This window comes from Thamnophis sirtalis, unplaced genomic scaffold (assembly GCF_051295495.1).
Source record: "Thamnophis sirtalis isolate CommonGarterSnake01/CBP01778 unplaced genomic scaffold, rThaSir2_p1.2 scaffold_2, whole genome shotgun sequence".
In the NCBI taxonomy this organism is placed as follows: Eukaryota; Metazoa; Chordata; class Lepidosauria; order Squamata; family Natricidae; genus Thamnophis; species Thamnophis sirtalis.
In genome coordinates, this window is record NW_028261382.1 from 161,708,632 (window position 1) to 161,729,047 (window position 20,416).

The 20,416-nt window shown below is 34.6% G+C and overlaps 1 protein-coding gene across 4 annotated transcripts in view; it reads left to right on the forward strand.

Annotated features, from left to right (window-relative positions):
- TSHZ1 (teashirt zinc finger homeobox 1) overlaps window positions 1–20,116 on the forward strand; it is a 70,297-nt gene extending 50,181 nt beyond the window's left edge. For all 4 annotated transcript variants that reach the window (XM_014065089.2, XM_087707330.1, XM_014065090.2 and 1 more), the window contains one exon: window positions 15,556–20,116. In XM_014065089.2, coding sequence (XP_013920564.2) covers window positions 15,556–18,743 — 3,188 coding nt within the window. In that variant the 3' untranslated portion in view covers window positions 18,744–20,116. The remainder of the gene's footprint in view (window positions 1–15,555) is intronic.
- Window positions 20,117–20,416: the final 300 nt, after the last annotated feature.

The following is a 20,416-nucleotide window of genomic DNA, read 5'->3' on the forward strand; positions in this document are numbered from 1 at the left end:
AAATTGGGTTATGAGTCTGCATTAAATATAAGCATCTTTTTAGATATGAGGCTGCTGGAATGCAACATTGCCTGAAATTTCTTAGGGCAGTAGGAGCTTTACACCTCTTAGGCTCTGTTCAAACATTTCTTTGTAATATTATACAATTTTAATTTGCTACAGCAAAGAAAATATCTTGTGACACATTAAATCTGAAGACATCATTCCATGGAAACATAAAGTATCTGATGATATCAATATTTTTGAATTGTTTGATTACAAATATGGTTACTTCTAAATGCATTGCCATATTCCAGCATGAATTCTGTCTGTGGTTATTAAATGTTATTTCTATGTGTTTTCATGCACAAACCCATATACAGCATGTACAGAAAAGAAAACTGAATAGTGAGGCCAAATGTGCAGTGAAATGAAATTATATCAGTGGATCCAGATGTATATAACATAATATCTGTGATCTGTCTGCAGCTGCTATTACTCTGCTAATGCTTTATTTTTAGTTATGCAATACTAACCATTTTAGTAGGCAAGAAGCCCAGGATTCTAATTAAATCTAATTCAAATTCATTTTAACTCACTATAAATATAAGTTCTGCAAATTCCCACTGTTCTACACGTATGTGCTATATTCTGGACAGGGATTAAAACATTTATATTCATTTGCTCCAATATAAGAAAATTTTAATTTCACTGCCACATATGTGTATAGAAATTTTCTAAGAGTCCAATATTCTCATCTAACTTGGAATTGTTCTATAGATCTGGATAAGAAAAAATAAATAAAAATAATTCCTGAGTCATTCTTGTGTCTGTGATTTTATGTTTATATTTTACTGTAAATTGATTCAGGTTTTTTAAAAGTGAGAACACATAAACAGCTTTTTTATATTTTTATTCCCTCTTATTTGCAGGTCTAATTGTTTAAATGCACTAATCGTACTGAATAATAGTGGCGACTTTCTTGCTCATTTTCTGTATAAACTGGCTGAAGATGTGGCATAGATATTCCAGCTGTGCTCAAATAACAGTATAGCTGCAAAGAGTTTATAAGCAGGAATGTTGATTATGTTCTAGAAACCAAAAAATAAAAAGCAAATCATGCAGGCTTAAGTGTGGAGACCACCGTTAAACAAAATGTGTTTCCCCTGTTTTCCTTTAATGCTTTATTTTAAAAATAAATAAATAACAGGAAAAATGAGCTTTGCAAAATTAATGTTACTTGGATTTGAAATTATGTTGGAATAAGTAGCATTTAAAGTGTTTGTTTTCAATATATTCGTACATTTAAAGCTTGCAATTAATTGTGCCTGATTATATTGAATGCAATTTTATTAATGCTGTCCTTTTACTTTTTATACTTGAGCAAAGATTTTATTCAAATTTGTACGCATCTCTGTTTGAAGATGGGATATTTAATATGCTACAGTATTTTATTATTAATCTTAATTGTAATATATTAGTAAATAACATGAAAGAGAAATAGACTGTACTTCTTAAGTGTTTATTAGGTGTTAATTGTGTCCTCAGCATACTTTAAAAAAAAATTAAATATAACCAGATGTGAATTTCTTAGTTTCATAGAAAAAAATGTAAGTAGACAAAAAGAAAAGAAAAAAAATTATTAACAAGTAGGTCTGTGTTTTTGTTTTCCATATAACATCTTTCAAAATAATTCTGACAAAAAGAGTACTAGGCAACCTTGGCCTTAGCACTTCAGTTCATCCACCATTCCCAAAAACTCAAGCTAGCTCTCATTTGAATTTCCCTTGGTTATATGGGAAAACATCATGGTGCCATGAAAAATTTAAATAGCTCCTAAATCCTGCTGCTTTTGGAGAGTCACAGTACTACTGAAACTGTACAACTCATTGTTAGGTAATCCTATTGTGTCTGACTGGTTCCAAAGGATCATATTATTATGGCAGAAAGGATTATTATCCAAAGAAGGATAAGAAACTCCACTGTAGAGAAACATACTCTTTGGTATGTTTACATTTCTCATAATATCTAGTGGATGTTGGTGGAGAAAATAAAGTGATTTAGTTGAACTTGGATTTTATAAGTCCACGTTCAAGAGTCCATGAAATTGTGACCATGAACTTCACAAATGTCAGCATTACTTAATCAACCTTATGTTGGAAAGAACATTAAAAAGTGTGTCAAGTGAATAATGAAATAATAATACAAAAGATAATTATGTTAATAATAAAATGTATTTACCAATAGTAACAAGATATTATGGACATAAAGCTCATATCATAGCTAGCCAAGATCATGAGTGATGAGAAAAGATTACTTCATCAAATATATCAATATACACTAACTGCAGATTATAAATGAAATATAGATGAGATGAGAAGATTCTGAAAATCGTGCATGCAAGATATGCCCTTCTCACATAACATTATAGTATCATATTATTGTCCATTAATAAAGGGTAATATGCATTTTCTTTGGTGAAAAACCAGAATCATGCCCAGACAGGGAAGGTAGCTGATCAACAACTAAAGTTTATTTTAAATTGTGATTCCTGATTCATATGTAAGGAATAATAAAATGGATGAAATAAAATGGACACTAAGTGAGGGATTATAATACAAGAGTCCCTGGTTTTACTTGGCTTTTTCTGTATGTGTGTAATGCCATATTAAATATGACTGCTCTCCATATTTCTGTATTTAAAATTAAAATTGTAGGAGGATTTAGAAACACTGTTTAGAAAATATTCATTTAAAATAATATATAAATGTAATGCAAGATATTTTTATAAACATAGTTGATGAAGTAGCATTATGTTGTGACATGCTATATATTACTTTAACACAAATTAGATTAAATTGTGAATAACATTAGTTCTGTGCTTTGATTTGGCTTTCGTATAATATAGAGAATCCAATATGTGTATTGTTGAACTATAAATAATTAAGGATATTGGTCATTATAGTATTCATTGGTATCAGTCCAGCTTTCTTGTCATTCAGAAGCTTAGAATGTAGTGTATGTAATGATTATTTCAATGAACTATAAATTATTTGAGATTATATTATTTGATAATGCAGAAGCTAGCATCTTTTTTACACTTTTTAAGAATCACCAGGACCGTTAAAAATACTACAATTTTATGAAGAGTTTGCAAGACATCTCTCACCAATTCCTTTTCACTTTCCAATGGGCAATTTTTTTCAGGAAGCAGAGTTGTAACACGGACGCCAGCAGAAGCTGCTCCAAAAAGATTGCTGTATTTTCATTGACATGCAATGCATTACCATAATTGGCTTTTCTACATGATAGGAGAGAGGAAATAATAATGTCATTTTATTTACAGCCAGAGTGTCGCTTTATGAGACTTCTCCAAGTTTCTGCCATGCTGTGTAGGTCAAATGACATCTTTTGATCAGTCCTGTCCAAAGATATCAAAGCTGAGTGGCATGTAATGGAGACCTAGTGACAAACCAAATCTAGAAAAGAAATAAGACTGCCAGTTTCCCATTAAACAGCCTGCTAAACAGCACAGCTTCCCTGTGTCGTCTACGAAACTACTCTGACCACCTAAATCAGGAGAATGAAAGGAGGTTGAATTGGACATTAGTACTGCAAATGACTGTCATGATTGCCACTATTTCTTTCCTTCCCCCCTCCTCCCAAAATCAGCGAGCAAACCATGCGAGTTACAGTGAGACTGGTCTTCTCTCGTTTCATTTACGTCCTGCCACTGGCTGGTTTTCTGATCTGGTTTGTTTAGGTTTGACATCAGCCAAATGGTGTAGTAGGATAAGTCTGACAGATATTCTTAGTGATTTAACGAGTAGCAGACCTTTGCAAAGATAGCTTTTCTAAAGCAAGATTTCATCTTTTGTTTTAAAAATCTGTCTCTCTGCTCCCTTTCATCTCCGTTCCTCTTTTTTATTAATGTATTTACCACATACTATAGTGGTGAACTCTTTGTAGGGGTTGCACTGTAAGCTACATGTAAGATTCCGTTACCCAAAGGGCATCGGTGTCTTTTCCCTTTTTCTTTGCTAGCTTTTAAAGCAGGAAATTAAAGCAATGAGTTACTATGTCTACGGTTACAGTGGAGATATCAGTATAGTTTCCCTCAGGGACAAATACTTAGAATTGGCCAAATATCAAAATCCTTACCCTGTTTTCACTCCGTTCTCAGCAGAGTATGATTCCTTTTAGTCAGTGGGAATTTGCCAAACTGAGCAGAGTGTTCAAATTGCATGTGCCAATATTCCTATCAAATGTTCATGCTAGAAATCAGAGAAGGGATCAAAGTCAAACTGTAAGTGGTTGATAGAACCTCTGCATTTTTTCAAAAATATACATATGGTAACTAGCAGATCTTGATATATTAATGCTTTTGGATATATTGAACTCATTTTTAAAAAGGTCTTTGTTACTTAGTACTATATTTTTAAAAAATACATGATTTAATATTGTGAGCTGTATTATAAACTACAATTTCCTAGAGTTGTAGGAATTAAGGCCTGTATTTTTTTTAAAAAAATAGTGTTACCTGCAATTTTTCTACATTTCAATACCTTAACATATGTTTTTCCTCTTTTTAGTGGATAAGGCCTCCAGCAGCATATATTTTTGCAGTATAAATGCATATTATATGCTGCTACTTTTTGTTGCATTTTTTCATTGTATGTAATGATAAGAGCAATTAAGCCAACAATACTCAATTAAAGCATCACTTTGGAAATGTTAGTATATATAAGAAAATATATGCTATTGTTGAACTGCTTCATTATGCATCGTGTGATGAAACAAATAGCAAGGAGAAGGAAGGGATATAACAATGTTAGCTATCTATAGTCTTCCAATAATGGAAATTTGATAATTGAATTCGATGACAGCATCACTTTTTTTCAAAGTATTCCTGTACACAATTATTTTAGAACAAGAGTCTAAAAGATGACTTCAGAGTAGCAAGCTGGAGAATTAGGCCCTTATTTTTTATCACTGTACCTGCATAATAATCTTATAATAATTACACTTGTAGTGCATATTTTATTGCTACTTAATATGTTTTAAGTTTGACTCAGCTCATTGGCCTGGGATTGTCTATTCTAATATTGGCTCTCTAAGGTCTTAGATAGATGTCTCATCTAGCCCTACTATCTGAGATTCTTTTCAAATTGGAGATGATGCAAATGGAGGCTGCAATGCAAATGGAGGCTGAAATTCATGTGCCTGCTGATTTTACTATTTAAAAAGCCCCAGGCACTCTGGGCCTAGAGTCTTTGTCGTTCCTAATCTCTCATGTTCTCAATAATGTATCAACCCTTTGCCCGACCAGAGTGTCACCTGTCTAGGTGAGTTGTGCCATCTTCTATCTAAAGTGACAGCCATCTTAGAGTACCAATATCTTAACTGACTTCTCTTTTATCATCTCTGTTAGAGAAATAGCATTTTTGACAGGATGTTGGGGTTTCTTTCTCTTGTTCCCTCCGCTTTCCTTTCCTTTGACCCTTGAGAGCACCTGATTAAAAAAAAATAGCTGAAAAAGACTATTTGCTTCCAAATGAAATAAGCTCAGATGAGATGGAACACAGAAAGAAAGTGAAATGTTGATGGTGGAAGTTAATGAATCAAGTAGCAGAGGGAGCATTATTGATGCGGCATAACATGCTCTAACAGCTTTCTCTCTTCTTCTTCTTCTTCTTCATATAAAGAATGTATGGCAGTCAGTTTTGTAGCTTGATTCTAACATCTGTCCTACTTTATAACGGTAATTTGTATAAGTAATGGAAACAGGTTAAATGCTCTAATGTTGCCAGCAGGGATGAAAATGATTGTTTTTTTTTTCCAATTAGAATATTCTTGACAGTAGAGTGGCGGATAGTCTGATTAATATGCTGCTCTCTTTGGTGATCAAAACATAAAAAGAAATGTTTGATGTGTGGTTTATTTGACAGAGAAAGAGCCATTCCTTCTATTTGCATTAGAGAGCAAGCTACTTAAAAATATTGCCTAATAACTCTAAAGACCAAAAGGGTGGATTGAAAGGGAGGAGGTGAGAAGTTATCAGATTTAAGCATTCCTATTAGGTACATTATGCAGAGAAATTGCTGATACTGTAGAACTCTGGCATTCCTTTGTGAATACTTATATTTTGACATATTTTGTCTTTTCAAATCGGTAGTCAACTACATTGTACTGTATTTTTCCTCAATGTAGAAACTATTCAACGGTTATTTTATATATATGCATACACAGACTGAATCCTAGGATTGAACTGAAACCTAGAATAATATACCTATTGGAAACAGAGTTCAAATAGACATTATTAACTTGTCTTGCTTACTTCATTGAGTCTTTTTGGCATGTGACTCAGTTGGGAACCGATTGTCAGGAAGGGAAAGTTTGATTATTTTGGATACTTAGGTTGTCTTTGGACAGAAAAGTAGACAGAAATGCCCAGAAACATTAAATTATATCCACAAAAATTATAAATTATACCACAAAAATGATAGACACAATACAACTAATACAGAAAAGTTACCAATTGATTTATTTGTACCTGTTATTAATATCTTTTGATTCATTAATAATCCTAACTTGAAATTATTTCATAACTGCTTAATTTTGTCTAAACCCATCAATCAGTTACTCTGAGGTAGATCTAAAGCCATGAAGTACTTGAAGCTGAAAAGCTTGGGATTTAGCCAGTTTATTAACCTTGAGGTCAATGTTGTTAAATGGGCTAAATTGCAAAGACTTGTATTATACTGTTTTGCAGATATATTTACATACAGTATGTGCATATATATTACTATTCTGTACTCTCCTAGAAGGATTTTCTTAATGCAGTTCTCTTATATTCAGAGCAACGGAAAATAGCTATAATCTTGGGATTTTCACAAAAGCTTTATTTTATAGCCTTTTAAGTGGCTTCCAGCCTAAATGTTAATTGATAATAGGGTGTATTAGTGATTCCTCTGCATTCCATAGCAAAGGGTGTTGATAAATATTGTATGGTGATAAATAATCACAGTATATAGTTTGGTATATTGTATGCATTATATTAAAAGTCTTCCCTCACCAAAGATAGTAAGTTGATTCAGCAGGACATGGTGCTTTTCTCATGCAATTGCAGTTTCTGCATTTACTATTTATCAGTGAGAATTAAGACTGCTGAAAATTGAATGCTCCTATTTGTAAGTGCCTTAGGAGTCTGAGTGAGCTTCAGCTGGATTGCAATGAGTATGTAACAAAAGCATTTGTAAGTAGAGGCTTAGTTATAATACTGAAGTAATCTAATTATATCGAGCACAGTTAAAAACAAATGGAATCTGCAACCTACTAAAGTCCATCTTAAATGTGTCAATAATTTTATTGGCTACTGGTACTCCTGTGCCCATATTTTTATATTCCCAGATTTATAATTGTGGAAAATATGATTAATATAAAAAAGAGTGATCATATGTAGAGAATAGCATGACACATGTGTTTATGCAACTGGCTAAGAAACAAATTTAATATATTTTAATCAGACAATTTGATTTTGCCAACATCATATTTAACCATTATGCTTGGCTTTTCTGACTTATTTACAATATATAATCTTTTTACTGAAGCAAATCTTAAATGTGCTATACTGGTAACAATACAATATATAGTGTTGGCTTACATTGGAATGCAGACATGTTGCTCAAAGACGACAGTAGATCTTTGGGGAGATACTGGTATCCGGAAGGCATGTCATATATGCAAAGATTTTTAATATGACGTAATAATAGAAAAATAAAACAGGTATCTTCAGTCTCCAGTTAATTTGTAGGATATCCCTTCTGTGAAAATTCAGAGAAACAAAGGGTCTTAGTTTTACTGTGCGTTGTAATATAGAATGTACTGTAACCATATTTTAAGGTATTTAAAATCAGCATAAATATATTCTCTGATTCCTGATCACAGATGCATATCAAGCTTTTTAAAAAATCTATTGAAACACAGGGACTGAGGAAAAACATTCACTGGGAAATGTTTCATCACAGTATTAAATTATTAGTTGACTTCTTTGGTGCTATCAGATGTTAGCAATTTAATGCAATGCTATCTTTTAATACTGTGACTGGCTTAATGCAAGACAGGGATTTAAAATACTAAAATCTAGTTTGAATAGATTCTAAAAAATCTAACCTTATTTTACTACATTTTCTTCTTTTGTGGCTTAAAAACAATGACCTTAAACACTTTGTGTTATTTTTGTTAACATTACTAATTATTAATATTGAAAAATCTGAAAATTAAGTGTACTTTCCACTGACAAATATATATCAGTGATATTGAAGTGTATTTTGGTGATTTTTTTCATGACAAATTGAATTAAAATATTAGTTAGTCTGTGTGTTTACTTCTTAACATTGATTTCTGCATTGATATAGTATAGCAAAAATGTATAATACATTTAACTGACAGAAGTGTTTCTCAAACATGGATAAAAATGCCGCCTAACAATTTAATCCTTTATACTTTATATGTCTGTAGAAAAAGTCAAGTAACCCAAACAAAATGTTTTTTTTTTTTTAATGGGAAGGGATTAAAACCACAGAAAGTCAGTCTCAAGGCCTGACTTGTTTTTCCCTTTTGTCAGTGAGCATCAAACTTATTTTGTATTTCTGGCTGCATTTTGAACAGTGAAGAAGAAAATATTTTCATTAAGAAAAAACGGTTTATCTTGAAACTAATAATAGTTCAAAAAAAGTGCAGTTAATTACAGAAGAGTTGGATAATATCTTACAAGGCCGACTGAGAAATGAACAATCTGTCCGTGTAGTGTTTGATGTTCTTTATAGATTCAAAAAAAAGCAGTCTATGCAAATATCTATAGACATAATATTGCTCAGGAAATCAGTGATACAAATTCTTTCTCTTTGCATTGCTTTTATTATAGATGATTTAAAAAATCTTCACAGCAGAAATGTCTATTCATGTTTAGAAAATGTAGTTTTATATATGTTAAATCAGAATTAAGTTTCATAGTCTCTAGAATTGTAATCTTTTGTTATTGTGAAGTTTATACTAAATATTGCTGAAAAAACTCAAATATGTTTAGTTCATATGCTCTTGCAATAGTAGAATCATATATATTCAGTATGATGTATTAAACACACAAAATGCAGATTTTTATACAGTACTTTTTTAAAATCCTGTAAAATGCATATTGCTATGATAGCCTAGCAGTTTTCTGATCCTAAGGTTTGAACTGGCTTGTTGGGATGTGCAAGTATACAGTAAATATGACTAATGATGAATCAGTCAGTTTTTATACCCAAATGTGTAGATGTATACTCAAATATAAATGCAACTATTAATACATTCAACAATGTTCCACTGTGTTTTTAATCACGACTGAATATTTCTGGTTATAATTGGGTGATTTCTATCAATTTTATGTCTTTTTGTTTTATTATAGATTTGGGGTTACAAAAATTGTGAATTAAATAAACATAGACAAAGCTTTTGTCAATTTTGTAGGTTTTATTTCCTCAAGTGAGAGGATGCCAGTTCAGAGTAATGATCTTATTGTATTAATGTTTGTGCTAACACATTGTAATATAACAGTAATTTTTGGTCCTTTGCTCTACTCTAAGGTAGCATAGTATAATGCAGAAGGTTACCTTCTCTCTCTTTGGCAAATAGCTGTATGACCTCTGTGTTGAAACAGAATCTGTTGGGGAAAAGGCCTTTTTAGCTATGGGTAGGAGAAGGGATAAAGAACTATATTTATTTTGCTTTTTTCTCAAGTTCACTTTGTTTTAATACACAGTTCGGTATGAAATATTTATTAAGAAATATGTGAATTTGATCTAATAGAAAAATGAGGCAAAGCAAACAAAGACAATCTCATATTTTAAATGAAGATCCATGATTTGGAAGCAAGAGTAGACAAGTTCTCCTTTGTCTTTCTCAATCAAAAATGTCAGGCTGCTGATCAAGTATAGGAATCATAACATCTACAGAATGAGATAATGTAGAATGAGGTGAAGGATAGAATAGAAACTCACAATAATTTTTAATGAACTATAACCATAAAGCTGGATTTATAGATCATTTTTCATAGATTTTTGTTAGAATGTAGTATATTAACAGATGGCAGTCTCAAGTCTACAAAGCATTCCAGTTGGGAAGATATTGATTTGTCTTCCTTTTCCTAGATCTTTATCTTTTTAGCTTTGGTATTATTTAATGTTATATTATTTGAAGAACTTTTCCATTATTACTAGAAATCACATTAAATTGTCCTTTCAATAAAATAAAATGAGATTTGGGAAAAGGAGTGAAAAATAAGTACAGCAGAATACTGGTAAATGAAAGGTGAGAAAGGGGCCTCTTATTTTTGGCAGGCAGATTTCAGAAATGTTGAATGCTACTGAGAAATGGGTCAGATGGGAATATCACGAATTTTAGCATATGCTTCTAAGAAAAAAAAGATTTAAAAAGATTTAACAATGAAATTATATACACATAGAGATGCACTCCCCTATTTAGTAGAAAGTCCTCTAGACTTTCTAGAGTTGTGGAACTCACTTTCAGGTGAGTGTGCATCAGTGGCAGAGTTGGGTTGCTCCCAGTTCGACCAAACCGGTAGTGGCGGTGGTGGGAGCTTCGTCACCTGCCTGGATGCTTCTGCGTATGCGCAGAAACAGCACGCACAAGAGAGAGAACCAGTAGTAAAACTGGTACAAACCCACCACTGATCAGTGTGTAGCCATTGAATTATATACTGTTGATAAATCTTTTAAAGTAAAAAACAAAATGAACAATATATGTGTGTGTGTGTGTGTGTGTGTGTGTGTGTGTGTGTGTATGTATGTATGTATGTATGTATGTATGTATGTATGTATGTATACATAAAACATCCAATTATAAAAGTAAGATTGTTTGGTTTGGCAGCTATGCCTGCTGGTGCTTTTCTTCTTCATCCATCCAGTTCTGTTTGCTTCTGGTAGAATCGTATATCTGTTATTTAACCTTCCCATGGTAACAATTCGTATTCTGAATCTAAACTTAGTATAGTACTTAGGTGTATATAAGATGTTTTTTGAAGTGGGCCCTTAGAATAAATGTATTTTGATATAGTGACCATCTGTCCATGAATATCACATTTGTTAGTTAAAAAGAATAGTTTGATTCCAATAAATACATAATTTTGGTTAGATGGTATCATTTCACCAGGTGGCAACACAATAGCAAAGTTTGATAATCAACTTGGATATGTCATTGCTTGCTTTATGCTTGTCACTTTTAAATATTTATCTCTTATTTTATTTTTAAGTGCAGACCACTCTTGTTAAAATTGTTGCATGACATCTGCGTCATAGATTGGTAGGAGGCTCAATGCCGCAGGCCAACCTTAGTAGGAGGCAAAATTCTGAAACAACCTGTCATGTTTAGTTTCACCATTTCTGTTTAATTATAGCTTATTAATAGAATAATGCATGCTATTTAAAATCAAGCAGTGGTGCAGCTGGTAGTGTTTAGACTTTGGACCCAGTGGTCTTAACTGGGCCATTCTTCACTGTATCTTACTACAATTCCATCCTTATTACTGCTTCGGTTCCTTTTTTTTCAGGAACAAAGTCATTTTTCCAGCACTTAACAGCATTGAAAAAGAAATATTTTGAGCGTATAGAGTTTTAATCACTTAAACCATGGGATCAGTTTTTATAGGAATAGACTGCAATTTGTTATACTAAGGCTTTTTTTCTTACTGAAATGAGTAATGTATTTTGGAACATAGGAAACAAATAAGTAAAATAGCTGTTGCCGCTATGTAAATCTTTCATTGTCTGCTTTCTGACTATTGTATAAAGCATTAAAAATGAGGCAAGAACAAAAGGGTAGCAAGCGGTATAGTCTTGGCAGGTCTGGCCCACCTGTGCTGACCCTGGACCTCTTTGATGTTGCCGCTAAAGTTACATTTCTGAGGAGTCATTTCATTGTTGATCTAGGTGACAATTATAATAATCTCAGACCTGAATATCTCCCCAAAGTTGCACTATAGGAGTTATAAATGGACTTTAATAAATTTATAATTGTTTATATTAGTCAGCACCAAAGCCTAATATTTATTGCAGTACCGTCTCTTCTTCTATAACATATTGCTGACAAAATGAGTATGATATATCGCAAAGTCTTGACTAAATAAAGAACAATTCAAATCCCCCCCCAAAATGTTATATATTTATATTAGAGTAAATCCCATTGGTTCAATAGGGTTTTCTTTCATGCACATGATGAGAATAATTCTGAGATTTACATTCACAGATAAATTGTCATCTGTACATATAGCTTTTTTCCTATTTAATTGTTTTGTAGTTGAATTTAGAATGGCTAACCTACTCTGGTTAGCTATTCTGAAACAATTATAAAATACATAGTCTATTGGGATTGAAATGAGCTATAGCAGTCTTTTCACTTCTTCAGCTTGTCATGGAGAGATTAGAAGCATTCAGTTTTTGTTAGCTGATGTATTTTAATTACACATTTTAAATCTATATTAGAGCCAGTTTAGTGTAGTGGTTAAGGCATCAAGCTAGAAACCAGAATACTGTGAATTCTAGTCCAGGGACAAAGCCAGCTGAGTTGTCTTGGGCCAGTCACTCTCTCTCAGCCCTAGGAAGGAAGCAATGGCAAATCATTTCTGATATTTGACAAAAAAACTGCAGGGAGCTTTCTCATATTTCATATTTCTCATATTTTTACAATATTACATATTGTAATTACATTACATATTGCAAAACTTGTGCTGACTGACAATAGGTTTCTCTGTAATAACTCATATGTAACTCCCAGTTTTTTCTTTCTTTCAGAAACCGGTCAAAACATAATTGTTCTGGAGGGTGTTTGGGAATTAATGGATGTTGCCATCTGTAATGGGCTGTGAAAGAACCTTAAGAGACAGGATGAAATGCTTCAGCATAGACAGTGATGTGATAAAAGAAATCTGGATCCAGAGTAGGAATGGGGTGGAAGAAAGCATTTCAAAATTGACTCTCCCTAGTTCTCTGGAACATAAAGGCAGGGGACAGAGAAAATATTTCAGATTTGCAAGACTTTATTAAAATATTATTAAATCTTACAATAAATGTTGTATTGGCATTCTTTGTTTTGGTTTCCCAGTTTGGACTACCCTGAAGAATTGCTACCTATATCAATTTGGGTACCTTGTTTAGATCTTGTTTCAATATTAAATCTGAACATAGATTAATCTGGTTTTGTATTGGTTTTATTGACTTGAGATAGTTTAACTGTATTATGTTGTAGAATTTTATTTTACTATTAACTGCTGGGAGTACTTTGTTATGTGGTATTTGTACAACTATATTGTAAATTGTATATTGCAACCAAGAAGTGTGATCCCTGCATATTCTCAGGATCTCAGGCTTAGACAGGCCCTTACAAAAGGCCAATATTGTCAGGACCTTTTTATCTCCAGAGGTAGAATGTTTCACAAGCTTGGTGCTAAGACAGAAAAGGCAACAACCAAAATTTTGAATTGTACCCGAAAGTACACTGCCAACCAATGTAGCTCATAAAATAGTGATATTACATGGGCCAAAAAACCTGGCACAATTTACTACCTGTGTTGCTGATTCTGCGCCAATTGAAGCTTCTGAGGGCTCTTCAAATGCAACCCCATGTAGAATACATTGCAATAGTCCTGACTGGAGGTCACGAGGTCATGAGTGATAATGAGCAGAACCCTGTTCCAGGGTAGCTAGTGCACAACCTGATGATGAGTTCTTCGAGCTGGAATCATTAGTCTAGATTACCCATCAGTCTTATCCGAGGCAGTGCCACTCATCCAAGGCCCACAATGGAAGGCACCCAGTAGCAGAAGGTGGAGCAAAGCATTTCTATTTTGCTTGTGTTGACCTGAGGCCTGTTGCACCTCATCAGCCTCCATTTATGGATTAGCATTCACTGAGGAAGCTAGGTGTGGAGATACAAAGCTGATACAAAGCAAATCCCAACCATTGAATGTCCTCATTCAGTTAAACTGGAGAGGAGAAGGACTAAGCTCTGTGGTCTTGCACAAAGTAGGGGCTAAGGACTGGACCTCCACCACCCCCAATGATACTGAGTGAAACCAGTCCTAGAGAAAGGAGTAGAACCAGCAGAATTTTATCCTACCCACCCCATACTTCAAGAGCAAGTCCAGAAGGATACCCATGATCGATGGTATCTAAAACCACAGCGAGGTTAAGAAGAGCAAAAATAGATGCACTGTCTCCATCCTGCTCCTGTCAGAGGTCATCCAAGGGTATGACCAATGCTGTTCTGTCCTATACTCTGGCTTGAATCTAAACTGAAAGGGGGTTAGAGAATCAATTTTCTCACAATAATACTTTACCAACTTTTAGAATTCCATCAAATTTGGAAAAATTGAGGATTTACACCTTATCCATTGTTTGTGCCAATTGCTGCTATAATAGCTATTAATAAACAAGTATAATGTCCTTCGTTGGAGTATTAATACTAATTAGTATTCTTATGTTACTGTTCTAATGGAACACAGTATTTGTCCAATGGAATCATTCTGTAATGTTGCTATATGGACGATGAGACAATTAATGGACACAGTTTTTATGCTCTTTGTATGTAACTTTGGAATAAGTCCTGGATACATCTAAATAAGTCCTGGATACATATTATAATAATAGAAATGTCAGTAAAAATAATATTTAACTGTATTTCTACCCTCCAATAATATGTTAAGCAAACTTAGTTGCCTAGTACCTATTGTTATTTCTATTCAAACACTTCGTTGTATATCTTTTACCAGGTTGATCCTTTGTATTGTATTTTATGGATCATTTGTCTCATCCAAATAAATTGGGATAAATTTTAAATACAAAATTAGAATTTATTTTAGCTACAGCTAAAGTAAAAATAATACCATTCAGAAGAAAAGTTGGGGGAAAATAGGAAGGAAAAATTGCATTGTATTATTAATAATATATGCATGTATAACTCTTAATGATAACAATACTTAATAATTAGTAATTAATTTAAATTCTAATATGATTTTTTTAAATTTTACTCTATTTTCATAGAACTTTATAGCAATCCTGTTTTGCATAGACTGGATTGTTAAACATAATATAATGAAACTAAACTGAATAATTTTCTATTGTGAAAAAAGATTACAATAACCCATCCATTTAGCAATGTGGTAAATAAGTAAATAAACTAAAGCCATAATCCTCAGATAATTTACTCCTTGTTGGATTACCTTGTTGGATATGCCAGCAAAATTGTAATGTAATTATATCATAATAAATAACTGAAGAATGTATTTTAGCTTCAGTCAGACTTGGTTATTCTGCTGGTAAAACATTAATCCTACTGAGGTATCATGCCAATGTCTAGTTGTAGAGGGAATGTCTTAATTTGAGAAGGAATATTATCATACTGAACTAAAAGCTATGCATATGTTCTGTTCAATATAACCCTCATTTTTATTGTAATAGGTACATAAATGGGTACATTCTTTAATTGTTCTTTTCTCTCTCTCTCTCTTCTCTTTCTTTCAAGCTTATGTTCCTGAAGAAGAACTGAAAGCAGCAGAAATTGATGAAGAAAGTGGGGAGGATGATGGGCTATCTCTGGACATCCAAGAAACTGAGTACATGTGCCAAGATGAAACAGAGATCAAAGAGGCTCAGAGTTACCAGAATTCTCCAGTCAGCACAGCAACAAATCAAGATGCAGGTTATGGTTCACCATTCAGTGAAAACAGTGATCAACTGGCTCATTTCAAAAGCTCTTCCTCTAAAGAAGAGAAAGAAGATCACAAGTGCTTGGACAATGCTTCCTACCCACAGGACAGCTTAGCACAGATAAAAGCCGTGTATGCAAATTTACTGTCAGAATCTTGTTGGTCTGGTTTAGCTTTAGATTTAAAAAAATCAAAGAATAATGAAGACAGCCCGAAAGAAAGCACCACTAACAGCACCACTAGTAACAGTACCCCAAATACAAGTGCCAGCACCAGTACCAACACTACTACCACTACAAGCATCAGTAGTACTAGTAACAGTAGCAGTGGCAGTTCAGGTTATGACTGGCATCAAGCGGCTTTGGCCAAAACTCTGCAACAGACCTCATATGGACTTCTACCAGAACCCAGTCTGTTCAGCACAGTGCAACTTTACCGGCAAAACAATAAACTGTATGGTTCTGTGTTCACTGGTGCCAGTAAATTCCGATGCAAAGACTGTAGTGCAGCGTATGATACACTGGTAGAGCTTACAGTGCACATGAATGAAACTGGACATTACCGGGATGACAACCAAGATAAAGAATCTGAAAAAGCCAGACGGTGGTCAAAGCCCAGAAAGCGATCACTTATGGAAATGGAAGGCAAAGAGGATGCCCAGAAAGTACTAAAATGCATGTACTGTGGTCATTCATTTGAATCTTTACAAGACTTAAGTGTCCATATGATAAAAACAAAGCATTACCAGAAAGTGCCTCTGAAGGAACCAGTACCAGCCATCACCAAACTGGTGCCTTCTACCAAAAAACGAGCACTTCAGGACTTGGCTTCACCTTGCTCACCTGAGCCAACAGCAATCACTTCAGAGACTACACTTAGTGAAGCAGGAAAGGATCAGAAAACTGCCAATCCATATGTAACTCCCAATAATCGCTACGGCTATCAAAATGGTGCTAGCTACACTTGGCAGTTTGAGGCCCGCAAAGCTCAGATACTAAAATGCATGGAGTGTGGCAGTTCCCATGACACTTTGCAGCAGCTGACTGCTCACATGATGGTCACAGGACATTTTTTGAAAGTAACTAATTCAGCCTCTAAGAAAGGAAAACAGCTAGTACTGGACTCGGTAGTTGAAGAAAAGATACAATCCATACCTTTGCCACCTACCACTCATACAAGATTACCAGCTACAAATATTAAAAAGCAACCGGATTCTCCTGCTGGATCTACAACTTCTGAAGAAAAGAAGGAGCCAGAAAAAGAACAGGTGATTGTTACTGAAACAGACAAAAAAATTAAAGAAGAAAACGAGGACTCTTCAGAAAAATTTGAGCCAACAGCTGTCTATCAGTACCTCCGAGAAGAGGATCTAGATGAAAGTCCAAAAGGTGGAATCGACATATTGAAATCTCTGGAGAACACAGTGACCACAGCTATAAGCAAAGCTCAAAATGGAGCACCTTCCTGGGGAGGCTACCCTAGCATTCATGCAGCTTATCAGCTTCCAGGAACCGTTAAATCCCTTCAGCCAACTGTGCAGAGTGTTCAGATTCAGCCATCGTATGCTAGCAATGTAAAATCATTGTCTTCAGAACACAATGCGCTGATCCATTCACCAGGCAATCTGACACCCCCTCCTCATAAAAGTAATGTCTCTGCCATGGAAGAGCTAGTAGAGAAGGTCACGGGCAAAATCCATATTAAAAAAGAAGAAAAGCCTTCAGAGAAAGAAAAATGTTCTCCAGTCAAGCCATTGTCCCCTGTTCCTAAGGAAAGCAAAGACTTTCCAAAGTCAGAGGAAAGCAACAAGCAACAACAACTACATCAGCAGCCACTACAGCAAAAACAAAGTCCTGAAGCTGAGGTTCAGAGGGTCAAAAAGGATGTTCTAGCCGACCCACATGCACTTAATGGCACTGAACCACCTAAAGCAAAAGTCACCAATGGCTGTAATAACTTGGGTATCATTACAGACCATTCACCAGAGCAATCATTCATTAACCCACTGAGTGCTTTGCAGTCCATCATGAATACCCACTTAGGCAAAGTCTCTAATCCTGTAAGTCCTTCTTTGGATCCTTTGGCCATGTTATATAAGATTAGTAACAGCATGTTGGACAAACCCATTTACCCTACAACTCCAGCCAAGCAAGCTGAGCCTATTGACCGGTACTATTACGAGAACAGCGATCAGCCTATTGATTTAACAAAATCCAAAACCAAACCACTGATTTCCAGTATGACTGATTCTGTCTCATCTCCTCTAAGAGAAAGTGCCCTAATGGATATTTCTGACATGGTAAAGAACCTCACAGGACGCTTGACTCCCAAATCTTCTACTCCATCTTCTGTGTCAGAAAAATCGGACGCAGATGGAAGTAGCTTTGAAGAAGCTTTGGATGAACTGTCTCCAGTACACAAGAGGAAGGGTAGGCAGTCAAACTGGAACCCTCAGCATCTTCTCATCCTTCAAGCCCAGTTTGCTTCCAGTTTGAGGGAGACACCAGAAGGCAAATATATTATGTCGGACCTAGGCCCACAAGAACGGGTTCATATCTCGAAGTTTACTGGTCTTTCCATGACCACAATTAGCCACTGGCTGGCAAATGTGAAGTATCAGTTAAGGAGGACAGGTGGAACTAAGTTTTTAAAGAATTTGGATACAGGTCATCCTGTTTTCTTTTGCAATGATTGTGCCTCTCAATTCAGGACTGCTTCTACGTATATAAGTCACTTGGAGACACATTTAGGGTTCAGTTTGAAGGATCTGTCCAAATTGCCACTTAATCAGATACAAGAACAGCAGAATGTTTCCAAGGTTCTCTCAAATAAGACTTTAGGCTCACTTGGAATTGCCGAGGAGGACTCGGGCTCCACATTCCAGTGTAAGCTCTGTAATCGAACTTTTGCAAGCAAGCATGCAGTCAAACTGCACCTTAGTAAAACACATGGGAAGTCCCCTGAGGACCATCTGATCTATGTAACTGAGTTAGAAAAACATTAGCGTCCAGGTAAGCAACCAGGTATGCAAGTGACCACAGGAACATTGCACTAAACTTCATAGTACTGCACTAGGCCTGATCTGAGCCTCTGAAATCAGTCTTACTTTTGTTGCTGAACTGCCTATCTGGAGCTTGGTTTTTCTTACATACGTTTTGTAGTTATATTTATATGCTCTTTGTCTGATCTGTGCATGTTTTTAAAACCTTTTTTTCCCTTTCCTCCCCCCCCCCTTTCTTTTTCTGTGAGTCAAAGTCTGACCTTTATTTTCAACACATGTCCTTGATGTTAAGCTATCTTTTGTAGACTATAGTGGGAGACACTATTGAGAGACATTAATTTAGCCGTAAAGAAAGACACAAAGAACAATAACAAAAAGACATTCTAAAATTACAAAGTTACCATGACAATAAAGGTCACAGAACCCTGTGGTGTCAGTTTTTAACCCTCTGAGGACTATAATAGTATTCTGTGCCTTTCCCAAAAGAAGGTGTGTGTGTGTTTTTAAAAAAAAGGCATTTCATCCTAATATAACTGGGTCAAATTCACTTACATTTAATAGTTTTTTTCAAATGTCAAAAGGCCTCCCCCCCTCAAAAAGCGCAGTTCTGATTTGCAAAGAAAAGATGCATGCCATTCTTGAATAATTATTAAAAGTGATCAAATGCTCAAAGACGTGACCCATGTTTTAAAAAATAAAATCACAAACCAGTTTGCCACTATGCCCAAACCCTCTGAATGCTGAATATTGCCACTTGACTGGCATAAAAAGTATGCAAGTTATTTTAAAAAAAATGTAAAAATGTTATTTCTTTTTTCTGTAAGATACTGCAGTTTATAGTTATTTACAAATGTAAGCTTTGGTACAGGCTGATCTTTCTATAGTGTGCTGCATTGGTACATTAAAATGAAACAAAACAACAACAAAAATGGGGCAAGTGTTGGATTCTGATCCTTGTAAATTGCCAGCATCAGCTTAGGTTAAAAAAAAAACAGTACATGTTGCATATTGTACCATTTTAAATTGTTCAACTTCCTTTGTACCTTCTGGCTGTATGCTTTCTCTCTTAACTTTTTATATTGTCATTTTATATTCAATTTCTGTGTATATAATGTAAAAACACACTTTTTTGAATAAAATTGAGTTCCTTGCAGCTTGAGTTAAATAGAGAAATTTTACTGGCACCTGCATCTTCCCAGATGCATGTACTCAAAGGAGCTATCTGACAAAATAAATAAATAAAAATAAAGCAAACAATGCACTATGAATTATACATTTTGATGTTTTATCATTAATATTGTACAGTACCTTTTTGGTTCACGCAATGAAATCCACTGTTTTCTCAATTGTAAAATAAACCCACATGCAGTTCTTGATTTGTGCATATTGTGATGTCATCATTGCTTTGCCTTTGAGGTCTTCATTTCAGCAGCAACAAAATTACAACCTGAAGTATGTTTGAAATGATTTCTGTACTCTGATATGCTCCATTCTGTTACCTACCCAATGGTGATGTTCCAATTGTTACTGCACTAGTTTACTGATGAATATATTGTGTAATTTTTTATGTGGTGTAAGTGTATCATCTGCTTTGAAAACATGACTAGCCCACCTGAGTGGTGTTTGAGTTCCTGATAGCTACCCAGTTGAACCCCACTCATTAAAAAGCATCCACT